The sequence below is a fragment of the Sebastes umbrosus genome, chromosome 24, assembly GCF_015220745.1.
Source record: "Sebastes umbrosus isolate fSebUmb1 chromosome 24, fSebUmb1.pri, whole genome shotgun sequence".
In the NCBI taxonomy this organism is placed as follows: Eukaryota; Metazoa; Chordata; class Actinopteri; order Perciformes; family Sebastidae; genus Sebastes; species Sebastes umbrosus.
In genome coordinates this window covers 4,409,836-4,434,656 of record NC_051292.1, presented here as the reverse complement: position 1 = coordinate 4,434,656, position 24,821 = coordinate 4,409,836, and the positions used below count along the sequence as shown (strand labels likewise).

At 41.2% G+C, this 24,821-nt stretch overlaps 1 protein-coding gene across 3 annotated transcripts in view; it reads right to left on the bottom strand.

Moving 5' to 3' along the window:
• Positions 1–24,821, bottom strand: part of zranb3 (zinc finger, RAN-binding domain containing 3) — a 101,272-nt gene that overhangs the window by 70,689 nt on the left and 5,762 nt on the right. For all 3 annotated transcript variants that reach the window (XM_037761652.1, XM_037761651.1, XM_037761653.1), the window contains exons 3-8: positions 19,827–19,845; positions 19,388–19,566; positions 15,925–16,156; positions 11,581–11,666; positions 9,532–9,703; positions 4,360–4,500 (exon numbers count right to left, since the gene is read on the bottom strand). In XM_037761652.1, coding sequence (XP_037617580.1) covers positions 4,360–4,500; positions 9,532–9,703; positions 11,581–11,666; positions 15,925–16,156; positions 19,388–19,566; positions 19,827–19,845 — 829 coding nt within the window. The remainder of the gene's footprint in view (positions 1–4,359; positions 4,501–9,531; positions 9,704–11,580; positions 11,667–15,924; positions 16,157–19,387; positions 19,567–19,826; positions 19,846–24,821) is intronic.

The following is a 24,821-nucleotide window of genomic DNA, read 5'->3' as shown; positions in this document are numbered from 1 at the left end:
AGGGAGCGGGCGTCGACTGGGGCGCATTTGTCAGCTCGCAGATAGTGAGAGCAAATCAATAACTCACAACTCGGGAGATATGATTGGTGTGTGTGCTCCTTCTTTTTTCCGGGTTTCGGAGCACAAGAAAATTCACCTTTTGGTCCACAAACAACCGGATGGATCTCAGAATGTGTCAACAACTTAATAAAGACAAAGGTTGTTCTTACTGTTGTTTTTTCAAATTAGATTTATTAAAGAGAAACGCACGTGTCCGTATTTATTGTCTGAAATTGCCGCATGTTTAACATCACGTTTACACACCGACTCAGAAACTTTCGTCAGTCATATTCGTCCTTTTTCGGACCACTCAGAGCCACCGTACATGCAGACGTCGTCATCCAAAATGGGATGTAGGAAACATTAGACAGTAGTGATTGTGGTCTAGGCAGCTAAACGATAGCTTCTTGCTAATGTCATTCATTCATTAGCCCCGTTTGGAAACTAACGCTATCAATTGTACCGCGAATTTTTGCAACAAATAGATTTTTATTGGCTGACGGATTGAAAAAAACGCATCCGAAAAATACAGACTTGGTGTGCAAAGGCCTTAAGAGTCTGTTTGAGTGGACGTTGAACACATTCAGAACTTTTTCAGATTTTTTTAGGACCTTTAAATTCCCTTAAAAAATATATATATATGTATGTGTGTGTGTATGTATATACACGATACGCATGATTATCCATGATTAATCTTGATTATTCGCAAATTAATCACCCATTTTTTATCTAATATAAATAAATAAAACTTTATAAATATTATATATATATATTTTATAAATATTATATAAATATAAAATAAATCATATATATATTTATAAAAATATATATATATGTTATAAATATTACAAATATATATATTTGTAATATATATACTATAAATATATATTATAAATATAAATATATATATATTATATTATATATATATATAGGCTGGCTACGTGTCAAAGTGACAGCTGCAATCCCATATAACTGCATTAAGTTCAGTTTTATCTATTTTTATTCAGCAATTACTGCAAGTTTAGTTCTCAGTTATTTCACCCTGGAGTTATTTGTTTGGTTTATTCTTATGTATCCTTGTTTTTATATTCACGCCTGGCATCTTTTTTACCAGTTAGTCTTGTTTTATTTATGAGGTCAAACAGTAACAATGCTTTAAAAACACATCACAGCCCAAATTTACCAGGCTCTCGCTGGCGACCCTGATTGACAGCGTGAAGCTAACGATCTAAAACAGAAAGCAGCAGCAGTGCCGGGTGAGTTAACTGTACCCTGCAGGTATCCGTATATCTATCACTTCACCGAGCGCTGCTGCCCAGCGATCACACTGTGATGGCCGCGGCCGCTCCCCGCTACCTTGCTGCAAAGCTGGAGTGGATGTGCTGCGTGAGCGTGTCATTGAGCATCCGGTGCTCGGCTCATCTCAGAGCCCCGGGCCAAAAAAGCAGCCGAGAATAGCACCAACTAGTGAGAAATACTGAGTTTTGATTTGAGTCGAGCAGAGCCCTTACTAGACGGTTTTTGGAGACAGGCCCTCTCTCCGTGGTGTGAATCCCACCCCTATAATCTCCACACCTCCTGCAACCTGACAACCTCTGCTGCCATCACACCTGCTCTGGTGGGAGAACCTCTGCTTTGCCTTGCTGATAATTAGCCGAAGCGCCCGATAATGAATCTCTCCGCCAGGCCTGCCGACCCCGTTCTGATCTGGGGGGTCCTCATTACTGACGGCTTGGCTTCGCCGGCTTCCTTCCGCTGAGTTTAATTAGTGCACAAACTTCTCGGCTGTCTGAAGCGGCCCGTTAGCTCGCTTTAAAGTCCAGCATCAGAGCTGTCCTCTCTGGGTAATTGGGAGCAGATGCTTGGCGGGTAAAGCAATAAAAATACCCCAAAGGCGTTTGGCAGCTCCGTCGCCGAGGCGGACTGGCAAGCCAGCCAGGAGGCCACGACGCTCGTCAGAGTGACATACATGTGCGAGTCCATCACCAACTCCTGATGATCCAAAAAAAGCTTTTGTTTTGTGAAGTAGAAAGTGTGTCTGGCCCCCTAAAAAACCAATAGGAGAGGAAATGAGAGCGGGGCGGGATCGGTGAGTGGGCAGAGGGGGGGAGCTTTTGTAATGAAAGGAGGTCCAGTGTTAGGCTAAACTGAGCAGAAATCCAATCAGCAAAACAACGCCGAGCGCGGAGAAGATCCAAGCTCGGAGGCAGGCTGAGCGAGTAGCGTGTCGATGATTGCATTCGGTGGTTATCTCCGGTCTTCGTTAACCTCGGGGCTGCGCTCCTCACGGCTGAGGGCGTCGGGCTAATTGAGAGGAACGCCGGGCTCTTGAACGTGGCAGATGATTGGAGAGGGGTATATTTGGGTGGGAATGTTTACTCACCTACAAATATAAGGGACTTTCACAGCATCAAGATGTAGACTGATATATAACAGATGTTTCCACTGAAACAGGAAATGCTTGTTAGATTCTCTTGCTCTGACCCCAACCCCTTTCCTCATACTGCGTGCCACCTTTCCCACATTTCTCTCTCATTAAAAAAAAAAAAAAAAAAGAAAAAGAAAAAAAGGACGTCACTTCAAACTGAGAGCCGGGGCCGAGTCTCCATGGCAACAGCATCACAGAGATGCTATTTCAGTGCGGTGTGTAACTTTGAGATAAGGTGTAATCATGCCAGGCTGGACGCAACTAAATAATACCTCAGTTATAACTCCCTACTTTGTCTAAGTGCTTTTCACCGGCGACCATTAGGCTCCGTTACCATGGCGATGCTTTCCCCCCATGAGGATCTCGCTGAGTGGTCGGCCAAGCGCTCCGAACATGATGCTGTATACCATCAATTCACCATTTTTCTTTTTACTGAAACATGAAAATGAATAAAAATTGCATTCTTTAAGTCAGTTTTTTTTAATGTAAAGTGTAGTTTGGTGTTTTAACTGTCGGCTCTCAGAGGGAGTCACAGAGGTTAAAAACCTTTGGACGCGTCTCCACCCATGGAGGAGTTTGGTGCTAATGATGTGATGGCGTCTGTTTTCTCACAGTTTGTGTGGTTATGTAAAACCATGAGGGGTAAAACACAAACACTATGAGCGGAGTTTGTTACAGTTCTATCTCCATTTTCTGTGGAAATAACATTATTAATGTAATTTTGTCTTTTTTTTTTGTGGGGTACAGGGGGTGTTTAGGGGGAGATAGCAGGTCAACAGTAGATCTCACATAGAAGTGGTGTACATCATCTGAAAGCTGGGAACCTGAAGATTAATTTGAGATGCAGCTCAGCACTGTGTGTCAAGTTGTTCTCGTCATAAATCAGAAATAAACATGAATTAATTAATTATTTAAAATAAATTGTAAAAGCAGCAGACTCGGTGCTAAATTTAACCATTTTTTACCACTCGAGAATTGATAAAAAATGATCAATAATCCCTCCAAACTACCACATTAAGACACCAAGACCTTGAGGAACACCATAGAAAAAAGCCATGCTGTGATTTGGTTTCAAAAACTTTTGACATTTTGAGATTTCTGCAAGAATTGCATTTTTTGCGGATTGGATGGTGAGCACTTCTGTTGTGTAAACTGCTCAGAAACCCCCTTATTGTCAATCTAGCTAGGAAATCCATCCATCCTCTGAATGCTCTAGGTCTCTAGTTTGTGGCTGTGAAGTTTCATGAGGCTGTGATTATCCTAGAGGTCACCAAAGGTCATTTTATACAGCAAGCTCAAAAAAATGGTCTCACTGCAATGAAATGGCTCCTATGAGGACTAACATCATGGCACTGATCTTCTCATCTACCTCTCTGCAAGAAAGCGAATAAGCTATTCCCCAAAACTATTTCTTTAATTGAATAACGTCTCAACGGCTCAACAGCTAGAATATTTCCTCCACTTTTCAGACACAAAGGACACAAGGCTCTCCTAAACTGTTGGTCTCTACTGCCTTGGTTGGTCAAACTAAAACCGAGGCTATAGCTTTTTTTCTGAGCTGCTGAAAAGTTAACATTTCCCCGCAGAGAGCAGGGCCGGCGGTGAAAGCAGCACATATTACGGGTATTAAGCTACGATGAAGGATGAGGCCGGCGTCCCTGAACGCCCATGAAAGACCCAGACCAACAATGCGTTAGCCAACCTTTCAATACTTTACTGAATCAAATGGGCGCCGTCTGACGGGGGACTATTTTCAGCTGCGGATTAATACACATTTGGTTCTCTAGGGAGTATTTACAGCAGCAGGAGTAGGATTCCTACCCACTGAAGGTGTACTGTATAATGACATAGGCTGGGTTAGAACAAGATAGCACCACCTGGTCCCCCGTTACCTTGGCAATAGCTGTTTGCTTGTACATCTGTGTGACCAGGCTCATGACCTGACCGAAGGGGTTGTCTAGGGCAGTGGCGGCGCCCCCCGACCCCAGTCCCTTCATCAGCCTCTCCCACTCGGCGAAGCTGGCCGAGGCCTCCTGCAAAGCAAGGAGAGCGCAAAGAGGGTGAGGCTCCGTTATTCCTTCATCCACTCTTCCCTCTCTCTCTCACTGTATTTCAGATATAAAGGGCAAAACAATTAATGGTGCTGCCGGGTGTCCTACTTTCCCTGGAAGAGAAAGAAAAAAAGAGAGAGATGAAGAATTCCCAAGGATGCCACCCCCCCCCTTCCGACTGGGCTGCTGTGTTAGGTGGGTCATGAGCGTCTCCCAATTATAGCCGCCGTGTGACAAGCCGGGGTCGAAGATGGAGAAGCAGCCGGGCCGGTACAATAAATCAAAGGCAGCCTGGCGCGCTCTCAAGGTGATTGGCGAGAGGTATTTAAAGGCGGGAGAGGAGCGCGGTGGGGAGAGGCTGCCGGTGAGGAGCAGCATATGCTGCCTCCCGCTCATAAACAAGACACGCAGAGAGGCCGAGCATTTGTTGTCGGCATGTAGGTTAGCCCCAGAAATAAAGATGCAACTTAGTGAATTAGCAGCACGACAATGCAGCTATTTTAGATTTAGAGTCTAATATAGTTTCATAGTTTTAGTCTAGTTTTAATCGATGAAACTAAGGCTCTCAAAGTAACGCAAATTTGTTTAACGGCCCTATTTCTTTAACGCATTAACACAATTTGTGATTTTTAGGTTGTAGTGGGCTCAGTTTTAAAGCTAGAGTGAAGATATTGGCGACCGAAGCAATCCATTGGTACCAATCATGTGATGCTAGCTGGTGGCGAAGGAGGTTAAATGATTTTGAAATCGATTTTTTAATGCCAGAATCGATATATTTGCTTCATTTGAGTCTATACGGAGGTAGAAAGTTACCGCTTTTATTGTTGTAGCCTGAGTAACGTGACGTCAGATCCGTTCCATATCCGTCAACCAAAAGAATTTAATAAATAACTCCTGACAATGAAACTGATATATTTGACTTCAGGACATCTCTGACTACATACATGCTGAAAATCAAACATTTTTATGTATTAATTTAATGATTTTCCAAAGTAAAAGTCCCAAGAAGTGTATGATTCAACTTTTTCCCTTCATGGTCTAGTGTTAAAAAAGTTAACAAAAGTCGCAATAAATCGGAATATCGAATCGCAATACTTAAAAATTGCAATACATATCGAATCAGCACCTAAGTATCGTGATAGTATCGAATCAGGAGATAGGTGAATTGTCGCAGCCCTACTAAATAACGCTCCAAACTTGCGCTACATTTGATGAGGAAAAACTGGCATGTCCATTTTCAAAGGGGTCCCTTGACCTCTGACCTCCAGATATGTGAATGTAAATGGGTTCTATGGGTACCCACGAGTCTCCCCTTTACAGACATGCCCACTTTATGATAATCACATGCAGTTTGGGTCAAGTCATAGTCAAGTCAGCACACTGACACACTGACAGCTGTTGTTGCCTGTTGGGCTGCAGTTTGTTATGATTTGAGCATATTGTTTTATGTTAAATGCAGTACCTGTGAGGGTTTCTGGACAATATCTGTCATTGTTCTGTGTTGTTAATTGATTTTCTATTATAAATATATATATATATACATTTGCATAAAGCAGCATATTTGTCCACTCCCATGTTGATAAGAGTATTAAATACTTGACAAATCTCTCTTTAAGGTGCATTTTTTTTTTTGCCCTCGTAGAAATGTGACCAAAATCGCAGCATGCTGTACGGAATAATTGCTTCAATTTTCATGCAATAAACTACAAAGTGCTTCAGAAGAACCCCCTTGACTCTTTGTCATTAAAGGTTATTTTGAGCCTTTTTTTCTGAATATAAGGCTGCAACACCCTAAAAATGTGTAAAAACTGGACAGAAAAGAACACTTCCTTTAAGCGCCGCATATCAAACGCTGCAAAAAAACTGTGAACCATATGGCGAGCTGAAGGAAGAGGAGGCCTGCGCGGGATTGAGCACCTACGTACACATAATGATGGGCGAGCGAGAAGGTGGGGGAGGAAATAAAAGATATTTATTAATGCGAGCGCACGCATGAAAGTTTCACGACTGCATTTTTTTTGCACTTGGACAATGAAAAAGCTGCTGGTGAAACATGAAACAGTGTTTTAGTGAAATAATTAGCATTTCAGTGGATTCGTCAAAGTCAAGGACGGCTGAATGAATAAATATCATATTGCAGGAAGCTTCCTTTATGTTTCCCTCTCAGATGTTTCGCACCTGCGTAAACACACTTTCTCAATGTTTATTTCTAATTAAAAAATTCTACATTTATAATGTGGAGAAAAAAAAAAACCTGAGTGGCAAAGCACTCCACCCTTGATGATATTCACTAGACTAACTGTGAGGAAAAAAAGGCCAGGGCCGGGAACGTAAAGGGCAGGAGGGGCATAAAAAGTGTCTGCTGTGGAAGATAAAAGCCGTCATTAGGGAGTGAAATGAGACTGGTGAGTGGTGCTGGTGTACAGCGGATATCGTCTGGTAGCAAAACTACGCTTCAAAAGACAGTTTGTTTGGAGGGAAATAATGCCCACACAGGCTTTTATGTTTTATATTGTTCATGTTTTCATGAATGTCGCTTTGGGCGACTGGGCCACTTTCACATCTCCCACTCTCTTCTCTTAAAACCAGTCCATTTAGCCGGGACGCCTATTCTTCTCATACCTGTTAAAAAACACTCGAGCATTCATCTCACGAACAAAAAAACAACAACCACTCGTGCTTTTTTGTTTTTAAGACAAATGATCTGTGAGGATGTTACGCAGCTGCTGTTTCAGCCAACTTTGAGATAAGAGAGCTACGACGACGAGACGTGAACTTTTCCCGACTGCTCCGCGCGTACGTTCAGTGGCCTAATTTGCACCGCCGTGTTGAAACACTGACCATATTTAGCCCCCAATTAAAGCGTCCCGTTAACATTTAAGCAGATTGGGGGCGAAAAAAGCTGCATCATCACTTTTCTAAGAGCAACTTCCTTATTGTTGTGTCATTCCTGGAGCGGTGGCGTAATTAGAAAGAGCTCCTCCAGTGCTGATGTGATGCAAAATATATAACAATGGATGCTTCTAAATGTTCCCTTCGTAGAGAGCGGTGGAGACGCAGGTCAAAGCCGCATTCACGTGCACCCAGTGTGGCGTGGGAGGCGGGAACTTTAGGGATGCTGAAAGAGAGGCAAACACCTACACAGGAGACATGACATCTACTCTAGAAATACCCTCTTTATGATGCTGCAGGGAACACACACACACACACATACACACACAGACCTCAGTGTTTCTCTGCACAGCCTACAGAAGAAATATGAATGAGTTAATCATTTCTGTGGTTTCCGTTGGCATCACATGCAGGTCATGCTGCTGCACTTAAGGGTTATTATCGTTACTGGTTTATCTGTTGAGTGTTTAGTCTCTAAAATGTCAGAAAATAGTCATCATATTTTCCCACAGCCCAAGTTGACGTCTTCAAATTGCTTTTGTCCAACCAATAATAAAAAAAAAAATCAGAATTCACTTTATTATGATGTAATAAAACTGAGAAAAGTTTTCTTATCCTTAATCTTTCTCACTGTTTGCTGTGGGTTTTTTTTTTTTTTTTTGCTCGTGCGAGTGTTTCAAGTCAGATTCACCTCAACTTTATTACCTGCACAAACTTCTCTGTCTATATGAGGCTGATCTGTTAATGTCACCCAAGAGGAAAAAAAGAAGAATTTGACACGACGGCGGAGCTTCAGAAGTCAGCCGATTTAAAAACAGAACTAATTAGCAGCATTGTCAGTAGTGGAAACAATTTAAAATGTACCTTAAAAGGAGATTTGTTAAGTATTTAATACTCTCATCAACATGGTAGTGGACAAATATGCTTGTTAATGCTCCAAACTGGCTTTTTTCAAAGGGGTCCCTTGACCTCTGACCTCCAGATCAGTGAATGTAAATGGGTTCCATGGGTACCCACGAGTCTCCCCTTTACAGACATGCCCACTTTATGATAATCACATGCAGTTTGGGGCAAGTCATAGTCAAGTCAGCACACTGACACACTGACAGCTGTTGTTGCCTGTTGTTGTTATGATTTGAGCATATTGTTTTATGTTAAATGCAGTACCTGTGAGGGTTTCTGGACAATATTTATCATTATTTTGTGTTGTTAATTGATTTCCAATAATACATATATACATATATTTGCATAAAGCAGCATATTTGTCCACTCCCATGTTGATAAGAGATAACAAATCTCCCTTTAAGGTACATTTTGAACATAAAAAATGTGCGTTAATTTGCGATTTAATCACAAATAACTAATTTTACTTGTAACAGAGTATTTCTACATGTTGTTTTGCTATTTGTTTTATTTTATATGATTTTGCCATCATATTTAAATCCATATTCTTTCAGATTAAGGCATTATGAAGTCTTTTTTCCCCATTCACTGCAGCGCTGTGCATGAGTCATAGCCTAATACAGGGCTGAACTAGGGTCACACCTAAGAGAAAACATTAAGTACGAGAACATTTGTGAATGTGACAAGTTCTCTAAATCACTATGTGCCACTTATGAATCTGTTCGTAAGAATGATTCTTGCATGAGGCACGATATTTGGCATTTTTGCTTGACAAACGATTATCGATTCTCAAAATGAGACAAAAGTTGAAGCAGCAAACTATCATGTATGTGTCATCTTTAATCACTCCCCGTGTGGCGAGATAACAGAATTTTAATTTTACATAACAGCGTGAATCTGTGGCGTCTCCATTAATCGAGACGTGCCACTCGACTGGATGTTTAGACGCGACGCTTTTGGGTTTGCTGAAACGATTAATCATTTAGTCAATCAACAGACAATTATTCGGGGGAACTATCTTTGATAGATAATTAATCAGTTTTTTTTACGCCAGACATTTGATAATGTCACCTTGGGCTGTGGGAAATTACGATGGGCATGTTATTATTATCTGACATTCACTGGAAAATTATCTATCAATTAATGAAAACAATTGTTAGTCGCAGCCCCGGAGAGAACATACATCACTGGAGTGAAATGAGCCTGTCATCTGTGTACCTTGGCGGCCTCTTTCGGCAGGTCGAAGGGGATGCGCTGGCGGATTTTGGGAGGCAGCTGAGTGAGCACTTCCGCTTTGAGACGGCGGATCATGATCTGGCTCAGCTGCTGGTGCAGCTCGTCCAGGTTGGACGCCCCGCGACAGTCCCACTGCCTGCGAGACCCAAAGTACCTGCGAGAGAAGTGAATGATGTATTTGTTTTTTTCATACACATTTCTAACCGAGAGAAACTTATTCACGGCAATGCCCTGGAGGAATAGTTAAACACATTTAAACATTCCCACCTGGGAGCTGCCCGGCGCTACAGCAGCCTTCCATCGTTTACCGCTGAGCAGCTCTGCTGGATCACTTTTTTCGCTTAAGGGCACTTTGCAGAGCGGCACAAACTATTTTGTCTAATGGCCACAGCAGCAGGTTTATCCCAAAAAACTCGCCGGCAACTTTCACAATCTATCTGCCAAACGGATTTTTAGAATAGAACTGGCCCTCCACACAAAAGGCTGGTCATCTGCCATATTGGCTGCAAGTGTGGACAAACTTAACGAGCCACCAGCCAAAATGTGCCGTTTCACACTTCGGGGTGTTTAAACTTGTAGCTGCTGAAGGGAAGGGAGCTGAATCACTGCTTCTAAAATAAGCCCCGGTGTGGGGATTTGAACCAGCAGCTTTTCCAGCTGTGAGCTCTCTCTCTCTCTCTCTCCCCCTCTCTCTGCACTGCTGGATGGGCTCTGGATTTCATTCCCCGGCCGCGCTAAGTGCTATTATACACAAAGTGTTATCATTAATGGCGGCGGGCCCATCCCCGACCGAGCCGCCCACTTTGATGGACGTCCAAAACAATGCATTTGATGTGTTTGTTCACACGTGTAACTGATCGTCGCTGGCAACCGGCAGCCAGTTGGCATTTAACGCTTGGCTTCAGCGGCGGTCTGGCTCCGACAACAAAAACCCCTCGACTCGGCAGCACCAGGTACAGCCCACCTTATCCCAGCAGACACTTGAAAAGAGGGAGGATTTAATGCTAATTCCACTAAGATGAGATATTAATAGTCTATAAATAAGAACAGATCATAATTTGACGTAGGAAATACATTTATTTAATTCCTTAGATTAAAAGATCTGACCACTCTGACGTCTGTCCGTTAAATATGAAGCTGGAGCCAGGAGGCGTTATATAGCATAAAAACTTGAAGCAGCCAGCCTGGATCTGTCAAATTCCACCTTTAATAGAGAGCTGCAGGGGTGACGTATTTCTGTAGGCCAAACAGGAAGTTAGCATTGCACCCAGGAAGAGCGCCGGTCGTTGATCCCAACTTTGGTAGTGGTCAAACGGTGGTACTGCAACTTCCGTGTCCGTCACATGATGCATTGGGCCCAAAAAGACTTTTTCCAATACACTCACATTGGGAAAGAGACGTCTGTAACTCAGCGGATTATTTTGTTTTGATAAATAAACTTATTTAAATCATTAAGGTTTTAAAGCTGTAAAACGCACTAACAGCAGAATCCAGAGTTATTTCCCTTCCTCCGTTCATGTGAGTGAAACCCAGACTGAGGCTGGAGCGCAAGCCGTGACGACGACGTGACGTTGGGACCCCCGTGACAGTCATGTGACCGAGCGGACACTACTACGCATGTTCCATGTGCCCAAGATCCGGGTACTTTTACAGGCTGTCTTCATGCGGCCACTGAGCAACTTTCATAGGAATGAAGGGGGCCTCGCCTCCAACACTGTATCCAGTTCTCTTTATACATTTATTTGGTTCCCTCCACAATAAGCAAATGGGATTGTTCCAGAAAATAAACTCCGTGGCAAACCAATGTTTATGATGCTGGCTTGTTTTGCTCCGCAAGATAATCTCCACAAATGAACACCACTTTATGATTTTTGAATGCAATCGCCAGAAGTAAAAAAGCTAATGTTAGGCTATAGACGAACTAGACCACGGTCACATGGCTTCACGTCACCCCCACTGGAGCAAAGATACACTACATGTAAGAGGAATACAAGGTGTGTGTCAGCTTGTGTGTGTGTGTTGAAGACTCACCTGTAATGGGCGTTGCAGTATTTCTTGGCGTAGTCCGTCCAGGTTCCCAGCCTCTTGGGGTAGAGAGCATCAATCTGCATGAAGAGCTGGGGAATACAGAGACAAGGACCTGAACAGGAACTCTGTACTGAACCACACGGAAGGGAAACTGAGACAGGCCGGAGAGAAAGTGTGTGATAATATCGCAGTGTCTCCTCTTTAATTAATCTCCTTTTAATTGCAATATCCTTCTCAATCTCTCATATATATTTTCCTCCCAATAATATTTACTTCCATTTTTTAAAAATGTAATATGATTTGTCCTATTTGTCATCTTACCCATTAAATAACAACACCTTAAAATAACTAACGTTAGTAACCTTTCAGCAAGTCTTGTCTCACTTTGTCTCTTTTTTTGGCAAATAATTACACTCAAAATACCAGTGTAGGAAGGTGGAGATAGAGTCTGTAACCATAAAATATATAAAATATATTATATTAAAATAAATTATTATTATGTAAAAAAAATATATAAATATACCCAAGGTTGTTTATTTTTCCAAACTTTAATATGAATAATTGCTATTATATATTATATATATTTTGTCATGAATATTTAATTTTATAGACAAATACTTACGTTTTTTGGGGGTATTATATATATTTATATAAATATTTTGTCATGAATATTTAATTTTACAGACAAATACTTACATTTTTGGGGGTATTATATATATTTATATATATATTTTGTCATGAATATTACATTTTATAGACAAATACTTACATTTTTCAGCGTATTATGTATAATTTCTCATGAATATTTTAGTTTACAGACAAATACTAGGGGCTTTAACTACTGTCGTCTTTGTGCCTTTGTTCAGTTTCTGTCTTTTAATGATTTTATGTGTTGTTTTAGTCGCGTTAAGGCCTCGTCTTTTACAAACAATTCGTAAAAAAGAAGTTATTAAAGGGTAAAAGAGGTTAAATATGGTTATTGTCAATACTGGTATATCACGACACTCTTACTACTACTTTAAAAAAGTTATTTCAGTCTCACATCCTGTGTAAATTTCACCAATCTCCTTCCACCAAACTGTCAGCTTTAGCAGCTCGTCATTGAGATCGCACCCTATTTTAGTCGCCACAACTTCTCACCTTTAAGTTTTCTGAAAGCTGCATAACTCAAAGTAGCGAGAGCTTTTTTTAGGGAGCTTTAAACACACAGCCCTTTACCTGCATGTTCTCGCGATTAGTCTACTGTCACCAAAGTGCGTCTTGTGTGCAATTTTACTCCAAGGTGCCGTCGTCCTTCGCCTAGTTTACCGGCTCCTGTGTTGTTGTGCAACTGTGTGGTAATTTGTGTAAGCGGCAATTAACCAGGTCAAACAGAGAAAATGTAATTAAATAAAGAGAATCGACCTGCTGCGGCGGATAAATATCTGCTGACAGGAAGTTTGAGTCATCATAAAGTGGACGTATGGCATTTTGAAAAGCGTCTTTTCATACAGTAAAGAGTGTTTATGCATCGCAGGTGTGTGCAAAGCCTCCAAGAACGCGTGTAAGTGTGTACACTACGCTGTCAATTTCCAGTATTTGCAGGCAATTTCTGAAGTAATGACAGGTAATCATCAGCAAGGCGATCTGTATAAGCAGCCGCTATTCTAAATTCAGCGCTTGTTCAACAGGAACTTTGCATTTCCCCCCCCACCACCTCCTCACACTGTTGATATAATAGGTGGGTGGAATGAGGGCACATCACGAACGGTGCAGCATGCCCTGAGCTGTGTGCTAACTCGATGTCAGCGCCACAGTGAGTAATGATGGCAGCGAGGAGACTGGCACAGAGGCAGGGACAGGGCTTATCAGGTTTATGCTGCGGATGATAAAATGTTATATTCAGTTTCAGATTCCAGTGGCAGGGGGAGAGAGGGAGAGAGAGATGATATCTAAAAAACTAACCTCGACACTGCAGGCAGGCGGGCAGGCAGTGGCGAAGACAGGATGGCATGTATCACACACACACATATACCCCCGGCGTATATATATATATATATAACACACACACACACACAGTCTCCATGACACACCTCGAGATTTCTTACAAGTACTAACTCCATTTTGGAATTAATTAGCTGCCTGCGTTTCATCAGTTAATTATCGGGATCGAGCCGAGGCAATAATTAAGTTTTCCTCACTTGGATGACAGATCTGAGACCTGTCTCGCGTAGATACTTTAAATATAGTCAACACAACACCTATGATGTCAGACTAGTTATGTAGTTAAGCTCACTCTGTTTACTCCCAGTCTCTTTTAAAATTTTAATTAGGGGCTGTCAATCGATTAAAGTATTTAAGTCTGTTTGAGAATTGCTTTTTTATGCTTTTTCCCTTTCCTTTAGTGCGTTATATAGTGTTTTTGTGTATGCAAAGTAACTCTCCCCCACAGAAACCCTGCTCCTGAACTGCCTGAAACGCCTCGCTTGAAGTCACGCCTTTTTTCCGTAACGTGGTGATGTCACCAAGTAACGCATTTTGCATAATACCTGCCTAGCGGCCAGTTTGTCACGCCCTCAAACAAAGCTAGTTAGAGCGGAGCTGGAGAGGAGTCCGAAGAGTTTAGTGCGGTTGACCAATCACAACAGAGCGGGCCAGCTGACCAATCAGAGTGGGCTTTTCGGGAGAGGGCCTTAAAGAGACAAGCACCAAAACGGAGCATTTCAGATAGAGGATGAAAAGAGGTGCTGAAGCATTATTATATAATCATACATATTTTGTTTGGTTTGATTTCTTCTTTGAATTGGTCTTTCAATGATTTTATGCATCTTTTATATAGTTGTAACACTGTTAAGAAACATTCTGTACATATAAAGTTGTATTTCTTTCAGTAGTGGAAGAAGTACTCAGATTTTTTACTTACATAAAAGTAGAAAAACCACAGCCTATAAATACTACATTTCAAGAAAAGTGAATTTTAAGTAAAAGAACAAAAGTTTTATGAGCAAAATGTAATTAAATACAGTAAAAGTATGCAAAATGGCTCCTTTCACAGTGTTATATTAACATAGAATATTATATTGTTCTGTTTTTATTAATAAAGCTTTTTAATGTTTGTAATTTGCAGCCCATTTTTGATACTTACTGTACACTAATGGGTAGATTAGTCGTACAGTACTGCATCATATCATATAATCTGATCATTTAAAAAGTAACTATAAGTGTCAAGTAAATGTAGTGGAGTAAAAAGTACAATATTTACCTCTGAAATGTAGTGAGGTGGAAGTAGAAAGTAGCATAAAATGGAAATTATACTACTTAGTTACATTCCACCACTGATTATTTTCAATATATAACACATTACAGACAGATTTAGATAAAAAAAAAGCAAGTTATGAATAATTATGAGGCCTTTTGTGTGTATAAGTGTGTGCTGAACCACTAATTTTGATAGTTGTGATGGTAAAAAATGAGGAAAATAAGGTGTAATTTGTAAATAAATACGTTGACTACTACAATAATACATTATTATAATGATCGTATCATAGTAAAAGGCAGCCGTGATGCTGCTCCTGATGCTGTAGAGGATGAGCGGAGGGAGAGCAGAGACAAAGCTGTATCGGTGCCCTATCGTTAGGCTACAGTGGGCATACAGTACGTCTTATTGATACTGTATTGTGTCTCCTCTCGTTGAGACTGTGAAAGGATTTCCTATTCACTTCATCCTCCTCGGCTGCGGTGATGGAATACGGCTGCAATCTACCGCTTCGATATATCATATATAAAAATGATATAAGAAATCATTATGGAGCTCCGGCGCTCTCCAAACACCGTTGTCCTGTGAACAGCCCTTCTTATTGTCTCTAAATTCAATAGTTCCCCCCCCCGCCCCTGTGCGCTTCTTTTTATTACTTGTCTCATTTATTGCGGTGCCGTGTCTCTTCATATCGGCCTTTGCAAATGAAGTTTTTGCAACAAAGGTTATTGAAATAAGTCCGCGGGATCCTCGAGGATAAGTGATGCCGGAGAGAGTTAATTGGCTTTTTTTGAAATGTTGGATCGGAGCTGCGAAACCTGCTCCGGAGCATGTTACCATGGCGATCTACCTGTGCCGTGTTGTGAAACATCTTTGTGAGAAGCCAGAGCTGAGCCCTGAGTTAGCTCTGTGGCCTACTAATGTAATACTAATGAGCGTGGGCTCGGAGAGAGTCGAGAGTCGAGAGTCGAGAGTTTGAATCTGGAAGGTTCACGTCGTCTGGGATGAAAACTAAACAGCTTACTCCACTTAAATTTGTATTCTTTCCCATAATAGGTGTTTCCCCACGAGAGAGGGCACCACTCGATTTCCATTTAATCTGATTTCATTACCTCTTCAGGCCGACCCAGAGCCGGGGTACCGGTGAGCAGGATGGCCCGCTTGGAGCTCTGAATGAGCGGCACCAGAATCTTAGACCGCGCCGCATTCCTGGATTTGAGGTAGTGCGACTCGTCCACCACGACCACGGCGAAGCGCTGCCTGGTCAGAGCCTCAACCAGGGGGCGAGCGTCGGTGGTGAGGAGGCCGTAACCAAGCACCGTCACCTTGCTGCTGCTGATTCTCCTGCAGGGACAAGGACGGAAGTTTGTATGTTATCCTTTATCATTTTGAATAAAATTATACACCATAAAACGTCAGAAAATAGTAAAAAATGTTCATCGCAGTTTCCCAAATTGCATGTTTTGTTTGACCAACCATCAAAATCCCAAAATATATTCAGTTCACTCTCATAGAAGACTAAAAAAACAGCAATATTCACATTTGAAAGGCAGGAACCAGTATGTTTTTTTTGCATTTTTGCTTAAAAATACTGTTTAGAAATCTTAAAAAAAAAAGTCAGAAATATATACTTTGGATTTTCATTTTTTTAATGACTAAACATTTGATCCTTTTCAGAGGAATGTGTCAAAATGTAGAGTTTGTATTATCTACAAATTGCCATGTATAAGGTACAAAATGTTTACAGCCCGTTGGTTCCTGCTGATGATGTAAATCTTTAAGTCAGCAGTATATACTTTGATTTCTAAAATAAAGGCTCCGTAATTTCCTTAAACAGCGAAAGCCGTGATGACGTAATTTTCTGCGCGCGCCAGCTTCACTACGGGAAGCATAAACCAAGCTTTAACGTTAGCGGTTAGCTCCGTGCAGGACTCAACACGGGAGGTGCCATTGATTACATTATGATGCGGTCAAGCTGTATTCAGTAAAAATGAGTATTGGGTGAAGGTAAATTCTAACATTATCATGATGTGTTCAAATGCAATCTCGTAAAATGAAGTTTTTGGCGAAAAAAATCCAGTTGTTTGAAGATGTTTTCACATCAATATAAATAGATAATAGAGGGAATTATGACCTGTTTAACTTCTTAACAAAAAACAAAAATGCAAACAGTAATAAAGAAGTGGATGGGATTTATTGTTTTACTTTTGTTTTTCAAATTGGTATCGAGAATCGTGGAATTTCACTTGTATTGGTATCGACTACTAAATTTCTGGTATCGTGACATGCTTAACTTTCAATATTTTAATAGATAACGTAACAATGGAGCACAGAGGAAGAAGATATCTGAGGCTGTGATACACACACAGAACTTGTAATAGAATATCATTGGCCTCGTCCTTTACACTGCTCCGGTAGGTCTTACAACTACTCACCTTTAACATTGACCAATGCGTGTTCACAGCTAGAACTAAATACAAACATCTGTTCAAATGCTCTGGTGTTTATTGACTTCTCAACCGAGCCCTGGAGGTAAAGTAAAGCAGACTATTTAAAAAGGGTGTGTGGACACTACCAGGTTTTTTTCACCCATCTCTTCTTCTCCGGCGCTTAAAAAAAAAAATCCATTCCTGGGCTGTATCGCAATTTCTATATTTTCCAGTTTATGCGCGCAGCCCAAACACAAACACACAGATACACACTCGCAGATAAACAAACAAACACGGCGGCGGCATTCAGCTGCATGAAACTCAATAAGAATCTCTGAGAAAATCAAAAACCTTCCCGGCATCTGTCTGCTTCTAATTCTTTTGCCTTCGCCACACACATTTCCAAAAGCTGAAATAAACCTAAGGTGCCATTCATGTTTCTACAAAAGAACAAAATACTGAGTGGAGGTGCTGCATAATTTTTCTTCTTGGCTCCCCGTTCAGTCATTAACACATCCCGGTTCAAGGACACGTTTTCCCCCAGAAGGCTTTCACAACCTCTTGGCGCCTCGTCTGTGATGTCAGGTGGGGAGTTTTTTTTTTCTCTCCTCCTCCAAGTCACAGAAAGTTTGTTTCATTCAAGAATAAAAAACTATGTGAAAGTTGATAATAAAAGTATTAGTCCACCATCGTGCAAACCCCGAATCAATATAAACAGCTGTGAAAATGAGACACGTTTCTCCACGACAGCATTTTTCCACTTCTTGCGTTGCTCTTGTTCAATATTGCAGACGCTGCGCTGACATGATTTGTCTGTCAGGGCTGTCAAACATCGGCCTCTGCCGGCTCCTGACACAGAGGGACACTTTCAGATTAAATTGTCAGCTGCAACTTCTCTGTCTATCACACGTTCAAACTGTGTGACCAAGTGTGTTCATATATACATGTTCCATATCTTTAGGTAAATTATTATCGTTACATTATTATGTCTAAAGACTGTGGGTCTGATAATGTCTCCCTATCTGCTTGATATCATGGAGACTTTCACCTTCAATGACTTAAAATGTAGAATTGATCATATGGTGCCTTCAAATTAAACTCGTGAGCTCGTGCATGGGAAGTCGTGTACACAATATGCTTGGCGTTCAAGTGGTTAAGTCATGAGAACACCGCTGCTTAAGCAACGAGAACATTAACGTTACTGTCGGCCTCTAGATGCCACAGAGGCTAACGATTTAGCAAGCTAGGAAGTGGGTAACATAACGCAGGAAATGCAAAGGCCGTTCTGTCCTACAAAGTACACAAGGTCATACTGTACTTCTGCCAATAGATACTGTATCTAACCAATATAATATGTTCATTTCAAACTATGTAACTGGTGAACATAGTGGTGCATTTAGCAGGTAAAGAGACAGATATTTCTCTCAGGAGTTGGTGGAGACCAAAACAGAGCTAAAATGAGTTAATATTGGATTTAAATTCATCAGGTTGTCAGAAGCACGACTCCAAAGGAATGCATATGTTGCCTCATATCTGTTGAATGTGTTAACAAGCAACTGTTTGCTAACAAGTTCGTCATTTAGGTTATAATATGTCACATGTATTATGTTTACAGCTTGTTTCTGCTGCCCCCAAGTGGCCAACAAATTAAGTTAATGCAGATTTAACTGTACATTACTACATGTATTTGTAAGTTAAGTTTAAGTTTTTGTTTTGTAAGTTTATGTTTTTTTTTCTAAATTTAAGTTTAAGATTTTAAGTTTCTTTTTTATTTTTTTAAGTTGAAGATTTTAAAGTTTTTTTAAGTTAAGTTGAAGTTCTTTTAAGTTTGAATTTTTTTTTTTTTTTTTTTTAAGTTTAAGTTTATTTAAATTTTTTTTAAAGATTAATATTTTTTATAAGTTTTTAAATTAAGTTTTTTAAGTTTTTTTAAGTTTTTTTTTAAGTTTAAGTTTATTTTCTTTTTTTAAGTTAAAGTTATTTTTAAGTTTAAATTTATTTTCAATTTTGTTTTAGTTTAAGTTTTTAAAGTTTTTTCAAATTTTAAGTTTGTTTTTGTTTTAGTGTTTTTATGTATATGTAGTCTGTCTGCGGTGGTCTGAGGCGTTCTGGATGGATGAAGGATGGATGTGAATGGATGACCTACATGGTGTGGCTCTTGTTCTCCACCAGGTTGATGTCTCCAGGCTGCAGCTCGGGGATCCACCTCTCCAGCTCCTCGATCCAGGGGTACTTCAGGGACGAGGGCACCACCACCAGGAGGGGCCACTCCCGCCTGAAGGCGCACGCCACCGCGATGGCCTGCACCGTCTTCCCAAGACCCATCTGGACAGACCAAATCAAGACGGGGGGAGAAAAACAAGTCAATTGCGCGTCGCGTCTGCGGTAAATTGCATATGACGGCCGAGCTGATGCGAGGCCCAAGAGTAATAAGGTCTCAGAATGATTCTTGTGTCAAAAGCGATTAGGCACATGGGAGTGCTGCACGGGGATGACAAATTAATCTGGAAGGCATGCGGCGAAGTCCCAGGTTCATATTTTTGGGGGGGAAATAGATTTCCTGAGCCAGCGTGGTGTGTGCTTACCTCATCAGCGATCATACATCTGTAAAACAAACAGAGAAAACTTTATCAGAGATGACCTATAAAAAGATATAAAAACAGCAGGGCATCATTTATTAGAGAGACACTCATTGTCTCCCCCGTCCAGATCTTCCTGGACCAGAACGCTTCCTGTCACAACCCGACTTCTCAAAGCTTCCTGGCCACAGGAAACACACACAAAGTCACCTCACACTCAGCTGCTCTTGGACATATTACAAACCTGTCACTTGTAATTTGGGTCTGCGCCGGTGCTTCGTTTCAGTTTGCTGTTGCTGTTCAATATTTGTTGTTGTTGTTGTTCCTGTTGAATATGTCTGTGTCTAGGGAGAAACTTCGGGGAGTGCTCGCTGTGTTTGGTTTCATCCAATTTCCAGCAAAACACAGCAACACGCCGGGTGATGCAGAGTTTAACTCACAAAGTAAAATAATATATTTTGAGGAAACTGTCAATTTAAAAAAAAGACATCAAATCTTATGTTCTGTCTGTTTATGCATCTCAAAGAGTTGTCACACAAACAGACGAGCTGTTGAGGTTCAAACTAAATTAGGTGCTCAAATAGGAACTCACACAAGTTAGTGGTTTAATAAGGCCCAGATACACCAACCCGACATAAAAAAACTAGTGGCGATGAAGGCTGACTGTTGCGTCGCCTCATGTCGCCTTTGTCTTGGCCAAAAAGTTGTACTTCAACACACCACAAAGAAGACAGCCGACGGCCAGTTGTCACGTACGTTCTGCGCTGAATCAGCTGAAAACTTCCAACGTAGGCAGACTAAGAGCCAACGGTGCAGACACACTGGAAAAACTAGGCCGACAGACGCTCACCAACGTCCCCAAACTGTCCGACGGCCGACCGTCAGCTTCGTGTGTCAGATCCTTTAGGAAGCTCCAAACTTTTGGTGAGGAAAAACTGTCGTGGCCATATTCAAAAGGGGTCCTTTGACCTCTGCCCTCCAGATATGTGAATGTAAATGGGTTCTATGGGTACCCACGAGTCTCCCCTTTACAGACATGCCCACTTTATGATAATCACATGCAGTTTGGGGCAAGTCATAGTCAAGTCAGCACACTGACACACTGACAGCTGTTGATGCCTGTTGGGCTGCAGTTTGCCATGTTATGATTGGAGCATATTGTTTATGCTAAATGCAGTACCTGTGAGGGTTTCTGGACAATATTTGTCATTGTTTTGTGTTGTTAATTGATTTACAATAATAAATATATACATACATTTGCATAAAGCAGCATATTTGTCCACTCCCATGTTGATAAGAGTATTAAATACTTGACAAATCTCCCTTTAAGGTAAATTTTTTTCTGCTAAATGCAGTACAGAACTCTAAAACGGAGCCTGCTACAGCCTCTGAAATACAGTAAAGTTGGTCAGGATCATCCCACTTTGGGCAGCTCTGCTTTAAAGAGTAACAAAAAACTGAATATTAGTGATTTATTGTCCTTTTTTCTCACATTTAATAAGCGATTTCACAAACAAAATCAATAGATCATTGATAATGAATCTAAACATTAGTTGCATCCCTACTACTGATAACTAATTACATCAGTAGTCTGAACAATGATGTGTTTACAGACTAAATCCATCTTTGTTTCTTCTTTTATTTCACATGTTTAAGAAGACGCCTGCAGCTGAACATTAAACTCGCCGTGCAGCAGCACCAGCTCACCTGTCTGGCTGTCTCTGATACGCTACTCTGGCAGCCACATAACAGCCAACTAGTCCCCCCCGTTTACACCGTACACGATAAAGGAACAATGAAAGCGCGACGCCGTCCCTGAGCTGACGTCGTCCCCGTGGAAACAAGTACAGATGGATCAGCCTCTGTGCCCAGTGGATTTGGGGCCTATTGTCACGACCTTGCTTATTCATAAACGCTTCCAACGCCGCGTCAGAAGCAAACAGTGCGAACGGAGCAGCTCCTGAATACCTCAGACGCAGCCTCTCATTATTCTTCTTCCTCCTCCTCCTCCTCCTCCTCCCCCCATCTCCGCCCCATTTCTCTCTTTCAGCTGAGGAACATGATTAATGTGCACCTTGCCACTGGTGGTTTTTCTAATTGCCAGCACACCGGCCCAGTCAGCGCAATGCGCACACACACACAGACGCAGGGCAGTGTGTGTGTGTGTGTGTGTGAAAAACACACACAAAAGACTTGCACACATGTAAATGCACACGTGTGTTTGCGCATACACCCACACACCCACACCCACGCTCCCAAACTGGGTTCTGCAGGGGCAGGTGCTTGCCATTTCCCAACACATTAATCATCCTCCTTTAAATAACCTGAGTGTTGTCTTGACGGTTTGAGACTGCGAGGATGCTGCGGCGCCCGTTGCCTGACGACGGCACGGCCCCCATCTTTCTAATGTTATCTCTGAAACCCACAAGCCCCAAAGTGTCAGGAAATGGGCCCCCCCCCCACCCTCCACCCTCCCCTCCACCTCCCGAGGCGGTTACGGTGATTTGATGAGTTTGACCTCTGCGTGGTGATGTGTTGTGCGGCCCCGGTGTCTCACCTCAATCTTCCAGGTCCTCTGCTGAGGATCGGACCTGTGGTCAGCGGGAAACGCTGCACTGAGGTTGGACGCCGCACAAAAGGCTGTTTTACAGCGGGCCGCGCTCACACACAGCTGTGGGTTCAGAGTGCAGGTTGGCTGTTAAAATCAAAACGACGTAGCCTTTAGCGGAGAAGATTTGGGCTTTTTTCTACTAGGAGGATGTTTCAAAAGTGTGTGTGTCTTTAAAAGGAAAAGTTGAAACCATAGCTATGTGGGGCAATCCACAACTTTTTAGCTTAAGCACCCAAATCTATCAGAGAGCTCCTTTAATTTTTTTCAGTGGTGCTTTAAATAGAAGAAAACATGTTGTTCTGGCTGGACTTTGACAATAGTTACATACACCGGGCTCTCGTTCTGTCTTTTGTTGAGTGGATTCTTTTTCTTAACTTTATTCAACTGCTTCCAAAAGTTATCTTCATTTTCTTTTACCGTGTATTTTTAATAACGCTCCCCCACAGGGTGACATTTAGATTTACATTACATTATGTTTTCAATCACAAACAAGGAAAAGAAATAAACATTAAACACAGAAATAACAAAATAAAAAAAAGTAATGACATGTTAAATATGCAGCTATCACGATATTTTGCATGGCAATAATGTATCGATCCACGAACGTCAAGTATTGATCTTTTATTAATAGGGCTGTCGCAAATTAGTTTTAACACAACTGATTTCTTTAACGCATTAACGCAACTTGCGATATCAATCTCTCAGAGGTTGTAGCGGGCTCAGTTTTAAAGCTAGAGTGAAGATTCTGGTATCATATGAAACTATAAAACCTAAAGAATCCATTGGTACCAACCATGTCATACTAGCTTGTTGAGAAGGAGGTTAAATAACGCTCCAAACTTACTCTAAATCTTGGTGAAAAAAAGTGCCATTGTCAAAGGTGTCCCTTGACCTCTGACCTCCAGATGTGTGAATGAAAACTGTGAGAAGAACGGAGTGAAAACTGTATCTTGTTAGATAAATCTGATGTTGACAAACTGCATAATTTGTAGTTGAAAAAAGGTAATAAATCTCAATATATCATATCGCAATAATCAGCATATCGCAAAATATGAAGAAGAAACTAAAAGGTGCATTCACTAGTGCTAATTTCTGCCTGATGTGTCTGCAACAATAACTGCTGTAATGTTTGATTGAATGAATGCAACCCACAATTGTCTAATCCGCCCTTCTAGACTGTAGGTGTATCATTTATTGTGGATAATGCTATAGCTATAGCAAGGGAAAGGTTTAATCAGGGTACAAATAAAGGTCAGTCTCACAATGCACAGTGAATATAAGATGAATATAGATGTGATGTGTCTATTCTCTTACATTAAATAATCCTTTATACTTTCGTTTGAGATGTTTAATCATAACCCATATCCTCCTGTATTTATTACAGTACATAATGAATGTTTGGCTCTCTCTCTCTTAGATCTCAGCGTCTAAGAATGATAAACTAACATATATTTTTTAATGTTACGATACTCGTTAGAAGTGTTTCCCACCAGCATCATTCTTCTCTCTAACACCCAAACTTACCCAGCAGGCTGCACAGTTTATTTATAATGTGTGGCCTCTATACTGTGTTTCTATAAAAACCTCCATCCAAATAATGGAAAGTCAGCTATTAAAGAGGGTTACTGATGGAGACCAGGATTACATTTCTCATGCTGTATAATAGAACGCATCTCCTGCTGGCTTCATAGCACCAACATGTAATACCCCCTTACATTAATACCTATAGTAGGATTCATGTTTAATTAGGAGGAGGTGGAATTTAGAGAGACTGTAGACTGTAGAGAGACATTTCCTTATGTCCAAGATGATACTGGACCCTCCTCAGATTACTGGTCAGGTACTGATGGATCTCAATGGTGACCTGAAACTGATCTGGATTAACATACTAGAGACTAAAAGTCTCAATCTCTGCTGCTTCTGCTAAAAAAGTCCCCCTTTAACCCTCTGAGACCCACAATAGACCCGTTTTTGTCTTTTCTAGGGGGGTACAGGGGGTCTTTAGGGGGAGATAGCAGGTCAACAGTAGATGTCACATAGAAGTGGTGTACATCATCTGAAAGCTGGGAACCTGAAGATTAATTTGAGATGCTGCTCAGTACTGTGTGTCAAGTTGTTCTAGACATAAATCAGAGGTTTAGAACATTATGATGGAAGTATATGATGGTCATTTCCATGCTCTATTATGCTTCATAAGTTGTTACACAGATTTGGTGCTAAATTTAACCATTTTTACCATTGGAGAATTGATAAAAATGATCAATAATCCCTCCAAAATACCACATTAAGACACCAAGACCTTGAGGAACACCATAGAAAAAAGTCATGCTGTGATTTGGAATCAAAAACTTTTAACATTTGGAGCGAGAATTGCATTTTTCGGCGATTAG